This window comes from Budorcas taxicolor, chromosome 11 (genome assembly GCF_023091745.1).
Source record: "Budorcas taxicolor isolate Tak-1 chromosome 11, Takin1.1, whole genome shotgun sequence".
In the NCBI taxonomy this organism is placed as follows: Eukaryota; Metazoa; Chordata; class Mammalia; order Artiodactyla; family Bovidae; genus Budorcas; species Budorcas taxicolor.
In genome coordinates, this window is record NC_068920.1 from 153,367,985 (window position 1) to 153,390,826 (window position 22,842).

At 37.2% G+C, this 22,842-nt stretch overlaps 1 protein-coding gene across 3 annotated transcripts in view; it reads left to right on the forward strand.

Annotated features, from left to right (window-relative positions):
- The window catches only part of RABGAP1 (RAB GTPase activating protein 1), a 153,264-nt gene that overhangs the window by 54,217 nt on the left and 76,205 nt on the right, over positions 1-22,842 (forward strand). For all 3 annotated transcript variants that reach the window (XM_052649497.1, XM_052649495.1, XM_052649496.1), the window contains exons 11-13: positions 3,904-4,078; positions 7,908-8,001; positions 11,997-12,147. In XM_052649497.1, coding sequence (XP_052505457.1) covers positions 3,904-4,078; positions 7,908-8,001; positions 11,997-12,147 — 420 coding nt within the window. The remainder of the gene's footprint in view (positions 1-3,903; positions 4,079-7,907; positions 8,002-11,996; positions 12,148-22,842) is intronic.

A 22,842-nucleotide genomic window follows, 5' to 3' on the forward strand; every position in this document is an offset into this window, starting at 1 on the left:
ATTGGACTAGCTACATTTTCTGTCTCGTAATTTCCATAGTGATCCATATTCCATAGTGAGGATAGTGTTTATATTTTATAGATCCAAAGATGTAAAATAGATTTTATAGGATGTCGTGTGAACAAGATTCATACCATAAGCCTTCTAAGAGTGTTAGCCACGGTTCTTCCCATAGAAATGTACTTCTCTTGTCTTTCTTTCTATAAGAGCATTTTGGGGACTTAAGTCAAATTAAACATAATTTGAAATTTTAACCTCTTTGCAGTTCTCACTGACAGAAAAGGAAACACTGCTACAGACAAAATTTCTTAAATATTCAATATATAGTATCTGTTTTTTCCATAAGTGTGGGAAAACATGGAGAAGGAAATGGCAACCCACTCCAGTATTCTTGCCTGGAAAATTCCATGGACAGAGGAGCCTGGCGAGCTACAGTCAATGGGGTCGCAAAAGAGTCGGACACATCTTAGCAACTAAACAGCTTGGGAAAACAATTATAGAAATGTTATTAAAAATGCATGTTTAAAAATTTATTCTTTTTCCTTTCCCTAAAATTGTCTGGTGACTCAGTAGCTCATTTTTAGCCTGGAACCCTTCCCAACTGTGGGAATTCCTATATTAAGATGGCATCATATTAGAGAAGAAACTTTTAAAATTAGTGAGGAAAGAAAGAGGAAGAAATGATCCAAAGACTAGATTTTCCAGCAGTAACATAAGGTGAATAAAAGACCAACTAATCATTCTTAAATTCTTAAAATTATAGAATTACAGAATTTTCATTGCTAAAGACACTGTAGGGGTCTTAAAATGTTTTATAAAGTTATTATTTTATAAATAAAGAAGCTGATGTCTGAAAGATTAAGTGATGTGTCCAGTGTTCATAGACAAGTAATTAGTATAACCATCCATATTGGAAACCCAAGCTTCTATCTGTGTGTGTACTTGCTGTGTGTGTGTGTGTGTGTGCGCGTGTGCATGTGCGCTCGCATTCAATCGCATTTGACTCTTTGTGACCCAAGGGACTGTGGCCCATTAGTTTCCTCTGTCCATGTAATTTTCCAAGCAAGAATACTGGAATGAGTTTCAATCTCCTACTCCAGGGAATCTTCCCAACCCAGGGAGCAAACCCAAGTCTCTTGCATTGGCAGGCAGATTCTTTACCACTGTGCCGCCTGGGAAGCCTGTGACCTGGGAAGCCTGTGTGTATGTATACATGGACATACTCACCCATATGCAGTATTTCACTGTACCTCTCAAGGTAGAAAATGCTTTCTGTGCTAGAACTCTTGAACTGCTAGATCAGGAGCCACAGGTTACTGAACTATTCCTGAGATGTATGATAACTTGGTTAAGATCATGACTACTAGATTTCTCTTTTGTAAAAGTAGATTTTTCTTTTTGCATTTAACAAATCATCTTGACTCCATATTTATCTGACTTCCAACAGGCAGATTTGCTCTGGTCACTATTACTCAAAGGGGAGTTCAAGGTGAAGTGCAGGGGTTGTTAACGTTTATATAGTTTCTGGGGAAAAATTTTTTTAAAGTTATGTCGATCTTTGAACTGTTTTAGAAAGCAGTTAACTAATGTTTTAGAGAATAATTAAAGCAAAACAAAAGTAAATTCTTTGACCTATCAAAGCATAATATTTGAAAGTTAAAAATCATAATTGCAAATTTAGAATGAACATATGTCATAGATTTTAATATAATTCATTAAGTAATGAGGGAACCAGTAAGATAGTAAAACTGGTTCCAAGTATTTGAGGAACTTGAATTTATGTAGTCTTTTCTTAGAAAAAAAAATTAGAACAAGATTGGTGGGATAGAAACAAAACTGTTTAATGTACTGTAGGTAACCTTTGGGTTACTTTTTCTATTGGACAGAAATTATTTGTTTAGTAATTGGTCACAAACCTACAGATTAATATGTAATTTCAGAGTCTGGGTCCTTTAATTAATAGTAAGTAATTAAGTCATTTGTTCATCTTGAAAATTAAATAATCCTTTGTACATGTTAAAACAGCACATCTGGATCTGTGGGTCAAATCTGGCCTGACTGGTTTGCATAAAAAAAATTTTGAAACATAGTCATACTCACTGTCTATGGCTGTTCTTGCACCATTATGGTAGAGTTGAGGAATTGCAGCAGAGACTACTGGCCCACATAGACTAAAATATTTACTGTTTGGCCCTTTACAGAAAAGTTTACCAACTACTTAGTTAAACAGTGCTTCAGGATGGTATTGAAAGGACCTGTTGCTACTATCGGAGAAGGCAATGGCACGCCACTCCAGTACTCTTGCCTGGAAAATCCCATGGACGGAGGAGCCTGGTGGGCTTCCGTCTGTGGGGTCGCACAGAGTTGGACACGACTGAAGCGACTTAGCAGCAGTTGCTACTATGTTAGCCTTCTAGGATTGGGGTAGTTTTTCTTAAGAACCCAAATAAACATTAAGATGGTAATATCTGCTCTCTGCCTGATACTTCTAATGAACCTCTTATTGCCCTCCACCTTCTGTATCTTTACTTCATGCATGTATATCTTTCTCTTTGGTGTTGATACCTTTCTATTCTAGTTTTCTCTGTTTCTTTTCCTACAGTTCTGTCTTTTCCTCCTGCTCTGTGTATCACTGTTTTTTTCCTCCTCCTTAAACTGACTGTAATATGGAATATTAATGTATTTAAATATTGTACTGGTAAAATTTTATATTCTCTTAATTTTTTTTTTTTAGGTCAGTTTAAAATGTTATGTGCTTCAGTTCAGTTCAGTTCAGTCGCTCAGTCATGTCCAACTCTTTGCAACCCCATGAATCGCAGCACGCCAGGCCTCCCTGTCCATCACCAACTCCCGGAGTTCACTCAGACTCTTATCTCGTCCTCGGTCGTCCCCTTCTTCTCCTGCCCCCAATCCCTCCCAGCATCAAAGTCTTTTTCCAATGAGTCAACTCTTCACATGAGGGGGCCAAAGTGCTGGAGTTTCAGCTTTAGCATCATTCTTTCCAAAGAAATCCCAGGGTCGATCTCCTTCAGAATGGGCTGGTTGGATCTCCTTGCAGTCCAAGGGACCCTCAAGAGTCTTCTCCAACACCACAGTTCAAAAGCATCAATTCTTCGGCGCTCAGCCTTCTTCACAGTCCAACTCTCACATCCATACATGACTACTGGAAAAACCATAGCCTTGACTGGACAGACCTTAGTTGGCAAAGTAATGTCTCTGCTTTTGAATATGCTGTCCAGGTTGGTCATAACTTTTCTTCCAAGGAGTAAGCTTCTTTTAATTTCACGGCTGCAGTCACCATCTGCAGTTTCGTGCTTGCCTCAAGATAAACCCAAAATACAAAACAACTTCAGTTATCAAAAATTTTGTGAACTCCATTAATCTCTTTTCTGTCACTTACCTCTCCTCCCACCCCGCAGCTGTAGCTTTCAGTTGAAGAAAAATTGCCTGTTCTGTTAGCACTAGGCTAAAGAATTTGGTGGTAGGGGCATGGAGATAAGACATTCTTAGTTTTAAACTATATGTTTTAGATTATTTTTAAAACATTTTTTATGTACAGTTGTATATAGGAAACCTTGAGCAAAATTTTAAGGTAACTGGGAAGCTACAGAACAGTTAACATTTTAAGTTAACTTACTAAATATTGGTAGTTGGATGTTTGATGATACAGTCTAAATACAGTAAATAAAATTGCAGAATTAGAGTCCTATTCAGTAAATATCCTATTTTCTTAAGGGTTTTAAGCCTAAACATATGTTTTTCTGCTTAGAAAAGGTTACATTTAGTTTAGATATTCAAAGTAACACCTTTTTATTCTCAGATCCTATGTAAAATCAGAAGTAGTGCTCAATTTTTAAAAAAAAAATGTTATCACTTGATAAATAATGTGTTTTCCTCTTTAAGATAAAGCAAAAGGAGAGAAAGAACAATACTGACACTTTATACGAAGTTGTATGCTTGGAAAGTGAATCAGAAAGAGAGAGGAGGAAAACTACAGCCAGTCCCTCAATTCGCCTGCCACAGTCAGGATCTCAGAGCTCAATGATACCTTCTCCTCCAGAAGATGATGAAGAGGAAGGTAAATTGTAGGGAGAACTTAATTTCTATTTTGGGTGGTGGGCTATACAGACCATTACAGTTTCATCAGTGAAGTGATAAAGTGACATAGTGTTTTGAATACTTTTAATAAATGTTTATGAGAGTCTATGCAAAGGACTGTGGGAGATAAAAAATGATTGCCATAAGACTTTCTTTGAGGTAATTATAGCCAAGTTAGAAAAAATAAGATTTATAACTAGTGCTTTTTTTTTTTTTTAAAGAATCAGTCTCTGCTAGCTTACTGAATTAATACAGCACATTTTTAGAGCAAATTTGAGACAGCTTCTACCTAAATAAATGTTTCCATCTCAACTGATTGATACATTATTGGATTTTCATACTGATAAATACTAGGAACCAACCAGTTCTTTTTTTTTCTCCTCTCTTTTTTTCATGGTTATGTCTATGAATTGTTCTGTCAATTCCATGTCAGAGTGAGAAATGGAGGGAAGGAATACAGGAAAAATGAAAGTTTGGAAGGCATTTTGTACCAGAGCTTTATTTTTAAGGGCAAAAACAAGCTGATTATGAAAAGTCGTGAGAGGTATGCATCTACGTGAGGTTCACAGGGAGTGTTCTGGAAATTCATAGGAGAGAATTCAGTTTTCATTGTGGAGTATGTGGTGGAGCACCATGACACTTTTTTAAGCTGGAACTTTTAAAGTGCAGGGAGAATTCAGAGATAAATGTGCTGGTTTGGGCACTTCTGGCTAAAAAAAGTACATTAACAAAAGCATCAGGGTGATAGGCATGTTTGATTTGGGTAGAAGAAATATGTGTCCATGATTATATGTACTTTTTCCAAGTTTAGAGCAAGTGCTGACTTCCCAATTCCTGTTCTTCCCCATAATTTCTACTTTTCCTATAACTAATCAACTTAGGATCATTTATTGGCACTGTTAATGGCCACCAGTTGCTAGATGCTTAGTGTGGTAGACAGACACTTTATGAAGTAAAATAATACTTTACTTATATAATCCACACAAATTCCTGAAAAATAAGACTTATTTTGAATATAAGGAAAGTGAGTTTGCCCAGTGTCACAATATTTAGAAGTTGGCAGGGAGGATTTTAATCCAGGTTTGTGAATTAGCAGTCTGAGCTCTATTGTGTTATCATATTCACATAAAGCATTTTGAAGTGCAAAGAAGGCACAATTGTTTTTGAAAAGTTAGCATACAATTTAGAGTCTCCTGCAGAAACAATTCCGATGGCACCCCACTCCAGTACTCTTGCCTCAAGAATCCCATGGACGGAGGAGCCTGGTGGGCTGCAGTCCATGGGGTCGCGAAGAGTCAGACATGACTGTGCGACTTCACTTTCACTTTTCACTTTCCTGCATTGGAGAAGGACATGGCAACGCACTCCAGTGTTCTTGCCTGGAGAATCCCAGGGATGGGGGAGCCTGGTGGACTGCCATCTATGGGGTCGCACAGAGTCGGACACAACTGAAGCTACTTAGCAACAGCAGCAGAGACAATTTAAGTCATGTTTTAAGGCCAGGAAGGGTGAAATTGTTCCTACTGTTTGAGATTGACTATATAACTGGATCTGGAGACTTGCAGTTCTCCTTTATGTCAACATTGCTTAAGATGCAGAGCAAATAAAAATTTACAGAACTTTCTTCCCTTTAAGACTTGGCAATGAAAAGAAAAAGCCAAAAGTTCAGAGAGACATACCATTTATTGTGAAACCAGAGACTGTTCAAATCTCCGTATTATAGATGTTAATCTACCAGTTAAAAGAAATTTGGGCCCAGCTAATAGATAACATTGGGACTGAGATGTAGTTCTAGTCTATAATAGGCATGGTGTTTTTAATATAATTGAGGGGATTCAGAAGGCCTCTACTGACAGCACTTAATTGGGGAGAGAGAAGGGCTCAGGGCAGGCGGCAGTCCATGGGAGAATCAAGATCATTAGAACACAAGCTCTGTAAAGGAAGAGAGTGTGTCCTTTTCTGCTCCATGTTGTTTCCATGGTCTGTAGTCCAATTCCTGGTATATAATAAATGCTCAGTAAATATTGGCAAGATGAGTAGCCTTCTAGATCCATTTCCATAGTGAAAAGTTAATGACGAGACTGCAGCCATACCATTGTTCAATTCTGTCTAATCCAGTATACAAACCAAGGAAATTGGTCCTGTTGTGATGTTTGCTCCCTGAAAAGGAATGACTATAGTCCTCTAAAGAGCCTCCTTATCCATAGGCCATTTGTGCTCACAGGGCAGGAAGCCAGCAGTTATAAAGGGGAGGTGTTCAGAAGCAACATTCTGAACATACCTAAACAGTAGAAGAGAATTTTGTAAGATAAGCCTTCCTAATGTCTTTAAAGGAATTATCTCTTGTAAATTTTAATATGTTTTAAAATAGCTGCCATCACCCAAAGACATTGTGTTATATTGACATTTTTAAAGAGTGGAGAATTACTTGAGGCATTTAGAGTACGGCCAACTCTGGAAAATAGTGAAGCAGAGGGATGTCACCTCAGTGCCCTTGAGCCTTTCTCTTTTCCTTATTCATCTGCAGAGGTCTCACTTATATTCAGTCTGTCTTCTTCCTGAACTCATTGTGAAAACTGCTGATAATGTTCAAGACATTATAATATAAATAAGTTTAGTAATAAATATCCTGGATTTCTGAGCCTTTAAAATCAGTACTTTCAGATATACTATCACTAAAGGAATGCCAACTCATGATGTAATAATCATCAAGAGATGTTAAGATCCAAACTTTTTTTTTAAGATACAAAGTTTTTAAAGGCAGGTTAAACAAAAACATTTAGAAACAGCATTGATTGATCTGACATGGAAACAAGTACTGTTTTACCCAACTAGTGTGGATGTCAGTTGGTAAAACCATTTTGGGAGGCAACTTGTCATAAGTTTCAGAATCCTTAACAGCATGCGTTTTTTTTAACTCAGGAAGTTCCCTTCTGGCATATACCCAATAAAAGCGTTGAGATTTGTTCATCCTACTACTATTTGTAGCAAAAAGTTGAAAACTCCCTAAGTGTCAAACAAAGAAGATTAAGTAAATCTTATTTTCCCACTACTTTCATTACACTTTTTTCAATTCTCTCATTCCTTTATCATTGTCACATTTTTCATTGTCTTTAAATCTTATAATCCTTAAATTTGTATTCAGATTTACATTTCCTGATTACTTGAACAAAGTTTGAAATGATTCATCTTGGTCCTTCTTAAAAAATATTTTTATGCCTTCTTTTAATCCATGCCAGTATAGAAAATTTAGAAAGTCATTAAAACATAAAAGAGGAAAGAAAAAAATCATAGCTCTGTAAGATTTAGTTCTTACTTTAATTTTATGTGCACTTAATATTTTGCCAAATCATTATGTTAAAAAGTGTCAACACAAGTTTGGATTGTAAATGTATATCAAAATTTATTCAAATACTCTCAGCTTTTCTATTTTGGAAATTTATGTGCACGTGCTTTGTGCTTTTACCTGTTATACATAAGACTGCTATATATTTTCATGTATGACATTGTTTGCTATGAAACAGGCAAGAGAACATACCATACTTTGAGTCCTATCATTTTATAGTCATGTGGCTCTTTCTTCAGTTGAGATTATATAGGCATACATGAAAAGCAAGAGAAAGAGTTTCAGCAACATTCCACCTAGGGCCATTTTTACTTTTCTTGTATTTATGACTATGCTAAGAGAGAAGTTATGATACTGTGCTCCCAATGAAATCTTTCAAATTTGACTGTTACATTTCCAGGTCATTCTTCTGGCTAGCATAGCCACCTCTGTTATCCTTTGTTGTGTGTTTTGTTTATTAAAGATAACGATGAGCCTCTCTTGAGCGGATCGGGTGATGTATCCAAAGAATGTGCAGAAAAAATTCTTGAAACTTGGGGAGAACTGTTGTCTAAATGGTAAGTTGTGATAGAATAATTCTCCTTTCCACCTGCAGTTCTTATGTTATGGGTAGGGAATTTTGCCAAACTTTTTTCAGTTTTGGAGCCAATATTAAAAACCTAAATATGAGGTTCACATTCGAGAATCTCTGTTGGTAGAGGTTTATAAGGGTAGTGAAGTCGTGAAGATCTGAAATGAGCTTTCAAAATAATCAAAAACCTAGTAAATTCTCATTGCTGCAGAAACATTTATGCAAACATGGAATCCATGGAGAAAATAAATAAGGAAAGAAGTCACTTATATTGAAGTGGGTAGGAATTGCCGACTGGTTAAGATAATACACAGTAGTTAAGGCAATATACAGTAATCAGGAAAGTTTAGAAGATACTCACACAATGCATAGAACCATGATAGAGACTGCAGTGGGATTTTTCCCTATCTGTTATATGCCTCAAGTGACAGAGCAGAATGTTATAAACATGGTATGTATTTATTGCTCTACCAATTACTAACACTTGTAAAATTCAGGAATTTCTCATCAGCTCAAGAGACAGTTTGATGACAGTGTTAAGCAATATCCTATAGACTGTCTAAAAAGAGTACACTACTTTCAGGTAATTTATTAGTGAAATCAGAGACATTCTGGTAAATCAGGTTGGTGAGACGTTTATGTCGTTTCCTTTTCCCACTGTGTAGAATGCCAGTATATGCTGAAAAGAGCTGAACTTGAAAATGATCTGAGCAGTTTTCTGTTTCTGGCTTTCTGGTTCTTAGGGTTATCATACCAACTCCCCATGGACCTGTTACTTGGAGTCTGATTTTTCTCTGAAGTTTTAACTGGTGAAACCTTCACTCTGTTCTTAGTAAAATTGTGTCTCAGCATTAAAAAAAAAAAAACGTCATGCCCGTAAGGGATGGGACTACAAATGGGCATCATCTGCTTCCAGCACTCTCACAAAACTTTACTCTTTCGGTAAAACACTCTCCAATTGGGAAATGTCAAATGTGTACAGGAGGAGAGTGCAGACCAAAGCATGGTTTGTCTTTACGCAAGTGGTTTTAATAAATGACCTCTGCAGAATCCCCCCAGGGGACTAGTTCTCATTTATATTTTTATATTCCTTCAGCAATCAGGAGACAAACCTGCTGATGCTCTCATCACAATATATTTTCAGTTCAGTGAATTTGGAGTGTTTGGACTGCTGCTGGCAGAAATTTCATCTGTATAAAAAGATTTCTGCTCTAAAATAGAAATGTAATTGAGTCTTGACATGGGTTATATAATAGTGTATGTAAAATTATTTAGATACAGCATTTAGACTCTAAATGCTCTGTTTTATAAAATGAACCCACCAGCATTTTATACAATTGCTTGGAATTTGTTTAGTCATCGGGCTTTGTTTATCCATTTTGTTATTCTTTTGATGAAATGATATCCTTATCTTATTCCTTCAAATACGTTAACTAACTTTCCATCTGTCTCACCTATCTTCAGGATGTTTATAACTGTTTTTTGCTGATTTCACTCTTGTCTTTAGAAATAATAATACAGTTTCTCTTCTTCAGTTTATTTTGTCATTATTTTTTCATCATCGTTGTATGTGTTTTACGATAGGAATCCTCACCGTGTCATGGAATTTTAGAGCCTGGTAGACCTGGCTTCAGGTCCTACCTCTCCTGTTTCTAAGCTGTATGATCTTGGGCAGGTCACTTAACCCTTGAGAATCTGTCTTCATTTGCAAAATACAAGTCTGTAGAACCACCATGCAGGATTATTGTAGATTAAGAATAATAGATGTTGTAATGGTAGTAATCATAGTAAGAAGTAATAGATTTACTCTGTGCCCAGTACTGTGCTAAGTTATATGCTCTATTTCAACTATAATAACCTTATAAAATAGTATCCATTTTTATAGATGAGGAAACTGGCTGAGATTAAGTCAACAGTTCTAGTTAGTAAACAGCAGGTTCAGAATTTTTAACACATTCAGGTCTGATTCCAAAACTGGTTTATTTAACTCTACATTAGATTTTAGTGTCAGTGTTTATAATAAACATACCTTTGTGCTCTAATTCTCCAAGTTCGTCTTGATAAGACTTTTAGTGGTTAAGAGAACTAATGTCAGTAATAAAATAGTTGGCTGAATTATTATCAGTGACAAAGTTATTCTGAAAATGTTTTTACCAATATAAATCAAGCTTGTGTTACCAGATAATTCTAGGATTAGTTTTTTAAGAACCAAATATAAATATTTAGGCTTTGTGGCCAATAGACTCTGTTGCACCTACTCACCTCTGCTGTTGCAGTGTGAAAGCAGCCATAGACATACATAAATAAAAATGGCTTGTGTCTCAGTAAGAGCTGGTTTACAGTCACACATGGTGAGGCACATTTGCCCCATAGGCCATAGTGTGCCGATCCTTGGATTAGATAATGGAACTACTTTAGTCCTTTCTACTTCCAGCTCTTCAACTTATATATATATATATATATATATATATATTCCGCCCCCCCCCCCCAAGCAAAGCCAAAACTATGTTAAACTGTCTGTAGCTCTTCTATTACGGTGCTAGCATCATCACAGATTTAACAACTTTTAAATGTACTGTGCTTCGTTCTGCTGGAGTTCTGGGAGAATTTTGAGAAAAGTCTCAAGACCTTTCTGTACAATATTTTGATAGTGATCATTTTGTACCAGTTAAGTGAAGTCGCTCAGTCGTGTCCAACTCTTTGTGACCCCATGGATGGTAGCCTACCAGGCTCTTCTGTCCATGGAATTTTCCAGGCCAGAGTACTGGAGTGGGTTGCCATTTCTTTCTCCAGGAGATCTTCCCGGCCCAGGGATCGAACCCATGTCTCCTGCAGACGCTTTACCATCTGAGCCACCAGGGAAGTCCTGGTAACTTGTGCTTAAATCTGATAGCCACAGAAATTCCTCCATGTCAGAATCTTGCTTTACTCAGTAATGGTGGCTCTCAAATCACAGAGCAGCTGTGATGTAACAGAGCATTCACTGAGCTTGAGTCTACCTCAGTCTCTTAATCAATGTCCCTGAACTTCTTTCTCCATCTGTAGAACTGGAGATACTACCACATACCTCAAATGGTTGTTGTGAGGATCGAATAAAATTAAATGCAAAAGCACTTTGTAAGTTAATACCAATACTTCTAAAAATTCTTTTTCAAGATGTTTTATTTCCCCCAGTAAAAGTATTTTAGGGAATTCCCTGGCGGTCCGGTGATTAGGACTTCGGGCTTCCACTGCAGGAGGCAATGGGTTTGATTCCTGGTCTGGGAACTCTTGCCTGGAGAATTCCATGAACAGAATAGCCCAGCAGGCTTCAGTCCACAAGGTCACAAAGAGTCGGCCACGACTGAGTGACTTTCATCATCATCTGAGAAATAAGATTCTGCATGCTACAGCCCCCCACCAAAGAGATGTCTTATTCCCCCCATTTTGTAGATGAAATAAATGAAGCTCCAACACTTTAGTAACTTGTTTTGATACTATAACAGTACGGTAGAAACTTTTATCCATCATAGTTATCAAAAAAATTTATTTAAATCACCATAAAAACTGCTGAAAGCATTTATTTTTATATTTAATCTTACTTAGAACAAATGTTTACCTAAAACATAAAAATACACAGTTTACTTATCGATCTTGATGCAGAGCAGAGCTCTTATCTTTAGCTGTGTGTCCACTATTGAGAATTTTGCTTTGTTTTTCTTGCATAAGCCACAACCATAAAGCTATAGTTTCCAGTTCTGATTTTTATTTTTATTTTAAATTAGACCAATAATTTAGAGATACGTAAGACTCAGTCTGACTTCAGAATTTTTTTCTCCACCCAATCTTTTACAGTTATATTGGCCACGTCTAGTTCTAGGCTTTTTTTCTTTATTAATGTTTTTTATTAAGTCTTTATATATCGTTTAGTTTAGCTTTCCTAAAAGTAACGCTTTTTTAAAAGCTCTTTTATGCACTTACAGCTTATGGCTTTGTTTTTAGGCATCTCAACTTGAGTGTGAGGCCAAAGCAGTTGTCATCCTTAGTAAGAAGCGGTGTTCCTGAAGCTCTTCGAGGAGAAGTCTGGCAGCTCCTAGCAGGTTGTCACAACAATGACCACCTGGTAGAAAAATACCGAATTCTCATCACTAAGGTAAGGGGATGATAATTCAGCTTCAGCATTAGTTCTTTTAGAATTCTGTTATTAAAAGATTATTCTGTCTATTCACTTATCAAGAATTTTATGTGATTCCTTTAACATAAGAATAGAACTTTCAGACTTCCGGCTCATAGTTATTTCCAGTGTTAGCACAAAGGAGAAGGCAGAGGTTTTCTTCCTTTCTTTTCACCTCAGAGGCAAAAGATGGCCTCTGCCCTTTGTGTATAGGTCAGTTGTGCTGTGCTATGTGTAAAAACTTTATTTATTTTAATCCTTTTCACACTTCCCAGAAATGTGCTCTTTGTAAGTAACGGCCTAGTCCTGTTTGTTTTTTTTTTTTTTTTTACAATTGGAAGAACATGGTTCTATCTTCTTAAACCATATTCCCTTTCAGTTCATTCCTCTAAATTGAATTCTCAATTTTTATGGTATCCCCTTCTCAAGTTGATGAATTCCTCAAGGTTTTGCAAGTGAAGCAACGCAGCTATTCTTTGTACAGGCATGCAAAAATTTAATTTTCCGCCAGGTTAGGCAGTGATTTGTGCCTTTTGCACCCATGTTACTGGTTTTAAGCTTTGCTTTTGTTTTCTGAAATTCTTGAAATCTTCATCTTTAGGAAGCAGTTTCTTTGATGGTATACAAATTTCAAACCTGAGTTATGAATGAACTGCTCAGAACTCTCAATAATACATGAGAATTTTTCAGTGTGACAGAGTAGTAGGACTTCTTTTAAAAATATATTAAAACCTTATGAAAAGTGAATAATATTGATACAAAACTACTGTTTTTTTTTTTAATACTTTGTAGGTAAGTATAGAATTTGAACATGAAATCGGACCTTTCCTCACCAGAAAAATGACTTTTATTTGCTCAAAATATTTTTCCTCAAGAAAAATGTTCTCAAGAACTCATGTTCTGATTCCCTTTATTGTGTCAGTGTAGTCGTTTAACTATATCGAGTGCCTGTTACAGTTGCAGTGTTGGAGCTACGAAGTCAAACAAAAGCGGTTAACATGAGTTGTGTGGTAATCTGGAAAAGCACAGTAGAAACCATCAAAAGGAGTGACTAATTCCGCATGGGGGGGTAGGAAGAGTGTTTATCAGGAATATAATGTTTAAGATGGATTTTAGAAGAGACCTTACCAGGCATGAAAGAGTGGCAGAGTGTTGTACTTGTAGTATCATTGGAAACATGGAAGAACAGGGTATGCGATGTGTGAGAGACTAGCAAAGGTACAGCTAGTTCATTTTTTTCTTTTGTTTGCACGTCCTGTTAGGTAATTGTAACATTTTGAAGTCCTTTGAAATGTTTGGCCAAAAATTATTTCTTAAATATTTTTGGTGTGGCTACTCATACAGATAATTTAAAGACATGGAATATTCTCTTTTTGTGGTTCCATGAAAATGGTGATACCTGTTTCTCGAAGAAGAACCTGGTAGTTAGATGATGTGTTAAAAAATCAGCTCTTAACAATATCTGATACATTTGATTAATGTTTTATATATGCTGGTGTCATGTGCTTTATATTTCACATTAAACTTACTGTCATGTGGATGGTAGAAACTAAAAAACTTTCTAAAAGAGGTATATTAAATTGCTGACATGTAATCAGAATGTACAAGTTATTTAACCATCATAATATTGATTGATGCTGTTTTGTTTTATTCTATAGTGTTACATAGCTTAGATATAAGATATATATTGGCTATATCTATAAAACTAGGTTTTTCTGTCTTCCTAGAAATAGTTATCACTGTAATTGACATTTTAAAATTTCCTCTGATTTTTTTTTTTGTCGTAAAACTACATATTTTTAAATTTATTTCTACAGCAAGCTGTGATTTACATAGGCTAAAATACACAAATTTACAGCTCAATGACATTTTACATATTAATACACTGTTCTGGGAAGAATGTGTCCATCACTTCAAAAAGTTATTTTTGTCCCTGTCTAGTTGTAACCACCCCTACTCCAGCCCTGAAAAACCTGTTCTGACTTCTCTGTCCCTAGATTAGTTTTGATTGTTCTTGAACTTGATTTAAAAACAATGATGCAGTCTTGGAGCATGTACTTGTTTGTATCTGACTTTTTCTGCTCATCCGTTTTGGGAGTGTATCAGTAGTTTGTTTTTGTTTTGTTTTTTAAGATTTTTAAAAATTCATTTTTGGCTGCACTCGGTCTTCGTTGCTGCATGCAGGCTTTCTCTAGTTGTGGTGAGTGGGGCTACTCTTCTGGTTGCGGTGCTTGGGCTTGTCGGTGGGGTGGCTTCTCATTGTGGAGCATGGGATCTAGAGCACAGGCTCAGTAGTTGTGGCCCACCGGCTTAATTGGTCCAAGACACGTGGGATCTTCCCGGACCAGGAATCAAACCCACATCCCCTGCATTGGCAGGCAGATTCTTAACCACTGAACCACCAGGGAAGTCCCAGTAGTTCGTTTTTTATTCGTTTTCATTTTTTTAGTTGCTGCAAATATTCCATTGTATGACTAAATCACACTTTAAAAAATGTATTCTGGTATTATAGATGTTTTGTTTCTTGTTTTAGCTTTTATAAAGTTGCTGTGAACATTCTTTGCATATAACAGGTGCTATGATCTGAAGGTGTCCTTTAAAATTCATGTTGGAACTTAACCATTATACCAAGGTGATATTGAAAAGGTAGGGCCTTCGGGAGGTGACTCGATCATGAGGGCAGAATCCTTGTGCTAGGGTTAGCACCCTTATAAAAGAGTCAAGGGAAGCTCCCTCCTCACCTTCCACATGAGGACACAGCTAGAAGTTGGCAGTGTGCCACCCAGCAGGGAGCCTTCACCTGAGCCCAGCTGTGTGGCACCCTCATATTAGACTTGCAGCCTCCAGAATGGTGAGCAATGAAATTCTGCTGTCCATAAGCCATCCATTCTGTGGTATTTTGTCATAGAAACCCAGATAGACTAAATCAGTGCAATTTTTTATTCAGTCATTCTATTGCTAGGCATTTATTTTGTTTTCAGTTTCTAAATGATGTTTACTAAATGGCCTTTAAAAGTCAAATCTTTGACTTTTATGGAATAGTCTCAGTAGTGTGGTTACTGGGTCAGAGGGTAATACATTTTTTAAACTTGCTATTTAATTTTTGTATTTAATTTAGTTATATCCAGCTTGCTCCTCTGAAAGGCTGTGGCAGTTCACGGTTCCACCAACAATGTCGGAAAATGCCAATTAACCCATATCCCAGGCAGTATTTGATATCACTATAATTTTTGCTGTCAGTGGATGTAAATGATGCCATTATGTCTTTAGTTTGCAATTCCCTGACTACAAGTAAACATGAGTGATTTGCTCTTCCATGAATTATCTCTTTGTATTCTTTGTATATTTTTCTATTAATTGTAAGATGTCAGTTTGTGAGTACTTTATATGATTACCTATATTAATTCTTTGTAACTTCATTATACTTTTCTAGAATTTTAGATTTATATTGACTTTATAGTTTTATGCCATACAAAACATTTTCAATTTTTATGTAGAAAATTGCATCTTGGTTGAGGTTTATCCTACCCCGAGATTTTGTAAATGTACTTTCCAGCATTTCCTTGTGAGATTTTTATTGTATGTGTTACATTTGTACATCTTTAATCCATCTGGAGTTTATTTTTGTACGTGGCATATGATAGCAGTCCAATTTTACTTTCTCCCAGATGGCTAACCAGTTGTGCTACTTCTATTTTCCTACTGAGTAGAACTACCATCTTTGTTATATCTTGAATTCTCATACACGCTGGGATTAATTTCTAGCTTGTTCAATTTGATGTTTATGTGTTCCTATATACCAGTACGGTTTTGGTTTTGGTTAGAGACTTTGAGTTATGTTCTATTATCTGGTAAAGCAAGTCTTTTTCTTCATTGTTTCCCAATACATATTTTTCTTACCTATTTTTGCATATGTAATTTTCCATAAAAACTTTCAAGTCATTTTCTCCAGTCTCACCATCATCCTGTAAGGTTGTATAAGGATTCTAGTTTGAATTACATTTAATTTATATATTAATTTAGGTTATAAGTTACATTGTTATAATATCTTTATATCTGGGAATATAGTATGTCTTTCCATTTGCCCACATCTTATGTTTGTTAAGACTTCTTTCATATATATTTTATTCCTCTCTAGTTAAATTTATTCCTAAGAATTATCTTAGAGTGTTCTTGCTATACCAAATGGAATATTTTTTTTTCTGATTTCCATTTCTAAATAGCTAATTGCTACAATAGAGAATAGACTTTTTTTTAATTCTCTATCCATGTACTTCTTGGTATTTTGGTGAATCCTCTTGTTTATACTAGCATCCTTTGAGATTTTCAGGTATATGATAATAGCAAAAATAGTTTCACTTCTTTTTTCACTGTTTATGCAGGTTACTAAATTGTCCTGTTTTTATATTTGATAGAAGCATAAAGACAGTGTTTAATGATGATGGTGATAAGTAGCATCACTATTGAGTTCCTGATTTTAATTAAAATGATCTTAGTTTTTCAGACTTCCAGAAAGCATGCTATTCAGTTGGGTTACTTTTTTTTTTGTAAGTACTTTTTATTTGATTTAAGTGATTTTATTCTATCCAGGGTTTGCTTTTTTTAATTAGGAATGTCTACTGAAATATCTACCAGCCTTCCCTGGTGGCTCAGATGGCAAAGAATCTGCCTGCAATGCAGGCGACCCAGGTTCTATCCCAGGGTCGAGAAGATTCCCCTGGAGGAGAAAATGGCTAGCCACTCCAGTATTCTTACCTGGAGAATCCCATGGACACAGGAGCCTGAAAGGCTGCAGTCCGTGGGGTCTCAAAGAGTTGAACATGACTGAGTGACTAACACACACACACTGAAATTTTATGAAGGAATTTTTCAGCACTTAAATATGATTTTCTTTAATTTGTTGATGAAGTAGGTACATTATCAACATATAATAGTCTTCTTGATATTGAACTACCTTTGGCTTCATGGAATAAGTTTCTGTAGACCAAATACTCCTCGATTCTTTATTTTCTTTTCCCACTGGTCTTGATAGATAGAGGGTTTCTCAACCATAGTTTCTAGTTAGAACTTGTCAGACACAGGGAGGGGAAACTAGTAAATAAGCCACTCATATGGCCTCACACATACAGTGTATGACATACAGTGTCAGACTTTATTTTTTGGGCTCCAAAATCACTGCAGATGGTGACTGCAGCCATGAAATTAAAAGACACTTACTCCTTAGAAGGAAAGTTATGACCAACCTAGATAGCATATTCAAAAGCAGAGATTACTTTGCCAACAAAGGTCCGTCTAGTCAAGGCTATGGTTTCTCCAGTAGTCATGTGTGGATGTGAGAGTTGGACTGTGAAGAAAGCTGAGCACCGAAGAATTTTGTAACTGTGGTGCTGGAGAAGACTCTTTGAGAGTCCCTTGGACTGCAAGGAGACCCAACCAGTCCATTCTAAAGGAGATCAGTCCCGGGTATTCTTTGGCAGGACTGATGCTAAAGCTGAAACTCCAGTACTTTGGCCACCTCATGGGAAGAGTTGACTCATTGGAAAAGCCCCTGATGCTGGGAGGGATTGGGGGCAGGAGGAGAAGGGGATGACAGAGGATGAGATGGCTGGATGGCATCACTGACTCGATGGACGTGAATCTGAGTGAACTCCGGGAGTTGGTGATGGACAAGGAGGCCTGGCACGCTGCAGTTCATGGAATCGCAAAGAGTCGGACACGACTGAGCGACTGAACTGATGGCCTCTCTTACTCCCAGCTGTAAGATTTACAGCTCCTTAGTTCTGATAAGTCAAATAAATTGGGATTTAGAATGGAGGAAAAATAGGGCACTTTCTGGTTTCCAACTTCCAGAAGCATCCTCTGGTCCTTCTTTCTTTTGGTTATTTTTCACCTTTTATATCAATAACTCTATTTTGTTTTGCTTAGTACCAGAAATTTACATCAAAAGGCTGCCTTAAAGGATTCTTTTAATAAGAGAATAATGAAATAGCAACCTATTCTGATGTTTCTCTTTCCTTCCATTAGTCAGCTTTGTCTTCTCTGAAGTCTGTTTGCATTGTTTTCTCTAGTTATTTTAGTGGCACGTATTTTGATGTGAATTTCAGGCTTTTATCCAGGACCTAAACTATTAGTAAGCCCAGATAATCAATATTTATGTTTCTGATTGTCCAGAGGAAGCCTTTGGACATTTTACCAGTCTGGAAAATTTTAATTTGAATATCTAATTATGATTTCATTATTTTAGATTGTTCTAATTAAAAATCTTTCTAGTTAAGGATTCAATAAGGTTTAATGATGAGAACCTCCTGTTGATACTCAACAAAAAGGTAGCAAGTTAGCAAATAAAGCACTGACCGTGAAGTTAGGAAGCCTGAGTACTAGTGTCAGCTCTGCCACTGGCTTATATGAACTCATATGAAGTTCTGCACCTGTGACTATTAATTTCCTTTTCTGTGAAATGAAGTTGCTGAAGTAAATGGTTGAGGTGCTTTTAAGCATTCTGGAAAAATGAAGTAGCATGTTTGAGACCTGCCCCCCAGATAGCCCGTGATTCTACTGTTTCACAATTCAATACCCTTGCTATCTGATTTTGCAAGGAAATAGATTGTCGGGGGACTTTTAGAACTTTCAAGCATTTTAAGAGGCAAATCATATATTCAGGTTTGGAAGGCAGTATGCAGAGTGATTTAGTCTGTCCATCTAAAGGTAGATTGTCTTGATTCAAATGCTGGTTCTATATTTAGGCCATTGACGTTGGGTGATTTAGCATTAAACTTTTGTTTCCTGTGTGTAAAATAGTATAATAATAATAATATCTTATTGTTGAGTTGTTAGTTTTATGTACTTAGTGCAGGAAAACACTTAATACAATTCATAGCCCCTGGTAAGTATAATCAATCTGATTTCAGTATTGACCCATCTGGTGATGTCCATGTGTAGAGTCTTCTCTTGTGTTGCTGCTGGAGGAGGGTGTTTGCTATGACCAGTGCCTTCTCTTGGCAAAACTGTTAGCCTTTGACCTGGTTCACTTTGTACTCCAAGGCCAAATTTGCCTGTTACTCCAGGTAGCTCTTGACTTCCTACTTTTGCATTCCAGTCCCCTATAACAAAGAGGACATCTTTTTTGGGTGTTAGTTCTAGAAGGTCCTGTAGGTCTTCATAGAACTGTTCAACTTCAGCTTCTTCAGCATTACTGGTTGGGGCATAGACTTGGATTACTGTGATATTGAATGGTTTGCCTTGGAAATGAACAGAGATCATTCTGTCGTTTTTGAGATTGCATCCAAGTACTGCATTTTGGACTCTTGTGAACTGTGATGGCTACTCCATTTCTTCTAAGGGATTCTTGCCCACAGTAGTAGATATAATGGTCATCTGAGTTAAATTCACCCATTTCAGTCCATTTTAGTTCGCTGATTCCTAAAATGTCATTGTTCACTCTTGCCATCTCCTGTTTGACCACTTCCAGTTTGCCTTGATTCATGGACCTAACATTCCAGGTTCCTATGCAGTATTGCTCTTAGAGCATCGGACCTTGCTTCCATCACCCATCACATCCACAACTGGGTGTTGTTTTTGCTTTGGCTCTGTCTCTTCATTCCTTCTGCAGCTATTTCTCCTCTCTTCTCCAGTAGCATATTGGTCACCTGCCAACGTGGGGAGTTTATCTTTCAGTGTCATAACTGTTTGCCTTTTCATACTGTTCACGGAGTTCTCAAGACAAGAGTCCTGAAGTGGTTTGCCATTCCCTTCTCCAGTGGACCACGTTTTGTCAGAACTTTCCACCATGACCCATCCGTCTTGGGTGGCCCTACACGGCATGGCTCATAGTTTCATTGAGCTAGACAAGGCTGTGGTCCGTGTGATCAGTTTGATTAGTTTTCTGTGATTGTGGTTTTCATTCTGTCTGCCCTCTGATGCGTAAAAGCTTCCTGATGGGAGAGACTGACTGAGGTGGAAACTGGGTCTTGTTCTGATGGGTGGGGCCAAGTTCAGTAAATCTTTACATGGGCGGGGCTGTGTTCCCTCCCTGTTGCTTGGCCTCAGGCCTCCTTGAAATGAAGTCGCTCAGTTGTGTCCGACTCTTTGCAGCCCCATGGACTGTAGCCTACCAGGCTCCATCCATGAGATTTTCCAGGCAACAATACTGGAGTGGGTTGCCATTCCTCCTCCTTACCTGAGGCCAAACTATGGTGAAGGTAATGAAGACAATGGCAACCTCCTTCAGAAGGTCCCATTCAGGCACTGTTGCCCTCAGTACCCCCAGCCCTGCAGCAGGCCTCCACTGACACTCATGGGAAAAAGTTGATGTTTTCCTGGAACTGTCTTGCTTTTTCAGTGATCCAGTGGATGTTGGCAGTTTGATCTCTGGTTCCTCTGCCTTTTCTAAGTCCAGCTTGAACATCTGGAAGTTCACGGTTCACGAATTGAAGCCTGACTTAGAGAATTTTGAGCATTACTTTGCTAGCATGTGAAGTATGAAGTGAAGTCGCTCAGTCGTGTCCGACTCTTTGCGACACCATGAACTATAGCCTACCAGGCTCCTCAGTCCATGGGATTTTCCAGGCAAGAGTACTGGAGTGGGTTGCCGTTTCTTTCTCCAGGGGATCTTCCCGACCCAGGGATCGATCCTGGGTCTCCCGCATTGTAAGCATGTGAGATGAGTGCAGTTGTGTGGTAGTTTGAACATTCTTTGGCATTGCCTTTCAGTGGGATGGGAATGAAAACTGACCTTTTCCAGTCCTGTGGCCATTGCTGAGTTTTCTAGATTTGCTGGCATATTGAGTGTACCACATTCACAGCATCAACTTTTAGAATTTGAAATAGCTCAACTGGAATTTCATCACCTCCACTAGCTTTGTTAAATATTAACAATTTTACATAGTTCATCAAGTTACATTGTCATTCTGTAAGGATTTGTCACTGAGGCCATCAGAGTCCATTATGAATAAATTGAGTACCAAGGACTGTCTGAAGGCATGTTGCAGTGATGACATTAGGCCAAATGGAGCTGAGCCCTATGAAGCAGGTGATTTAACCTGGCATCATCTGTTCAGCATGGCTCTGGGAGGACATCATACAGCCAGGTTTTTGTTAGTTTTACCAAAAATGACATGTTATGTATTACTTCGGCTGTCTTTTTTATCTGATTATAAAAATAGCACATAGAAATTAGCAAATTCACAAAACATAAAACGATAAAGAAAAAATCATTTATAATCCCATTATCCAATGAAAAGTAAAATTGATTTTTAATGTATTTTCTTTCAGTCATATATACAGAAGTATTCTTACTAAATACATCATGCCACTACATTATTTTAAAAGGGAAATGTATGGATGAATTTTTGTGAAGACATAGATTTATTGCTTTTCCTTATCATTAATAATTTCTCTCCTCTAAAAAAAGTTGTTTCTTTTAATCCAAAATAAACCATGTAACTCTTAACTGATTATTTTTATTTAGTTTCTAGTATGAATATTTTGAAGGCTTCCCAGGTGGCAGTGGTAAAGAATCCGCCTGCCAATGCGGGAGACGAAAAAGATGCAGGTTTGATCCTTGGAGTAGAAAATGTCAACCCGTTCCAGTATTCTTGCCTGGAGAATTCCATGGACAGAGGAGCCTGGTGGGCTTCAGTTCATGGGGTCACAGAGTCAGGACTCAACTGAGTGACTGAACACGTGTGCTCACATACACACAAATATTTTGATTATAGCTGCTCCTAGAGTGGTTTTAGTAAAACAAACAAAATTGAAAGCACTACTGTTTTACTAATGGTATTGTAACAGCTTGTTGGTTTCGTTGCATTTTTATAACATTGTTAGTTCTTTAAAGCTATCAGTTAATGTAACAGCTGTTTTTATCCGCATAACTACCTAGCTGTACGCATGAGAAACCTGAGATGGAGTAAGAGAATGAGTTACAAGTAGGTAGAAAACTGTGGACTCTCAGCTTCGGCAAATGGTTTTTCCATTTATTGAAATGTAAGTCTCAGAAATTCTTTTTTAAGTCAGTATTTATTAAGCACTCAAAACAGGGAGATGAGAAATAAAGTCTACATCAAATGTAGAGAGTAGTGAGTAATCTGGTTTGGCTGGAGGGCAAGGTATTTGGGGGATTTGGACTAGTGAGATCAGACTGGAAAGTCATTGGGAACCATAGACTCTTCTTGCATAATGGAGTTCATAGTAACCCTAATAAAGCATGTGCTGATGGATGAAGAGATTAGAAAGGTGAGCAAGAAGAGAAGTACAGAAAATATTTAATGATAGCCCCAAATATTAAAAACTAAAAGGGGAAATGAATTTGAGAACCATTTTAGAGATAGATTCCCAAGATGTGAGTAAGAATGGTATATTAAGGGAGAGAGAGTGGTCAAGATGATTCCCGAGTTCATACCTGAGTGCCTGGGGAAATCTCAGGGAAAAAAAGAGGTTTATTTGGTAGGAAAAATGTATTTAATTGTTGGATGTGCTATGGTTGAAGTCTCTATAAGACATCCAAGTAGAAGATGTGTGACCAGTAGGCAAATTGTGGATGGAAAAAAGAACTCAGGAGTGAAATCAGGTCTGGAGACATACAGAAGTTACCTGTCTGATGGGAATAATTTTTTTAATGCCATATCATCATTCCTTCTTGCCTGCGTATGTACTGTCTCAATGTATTTGAGGAAT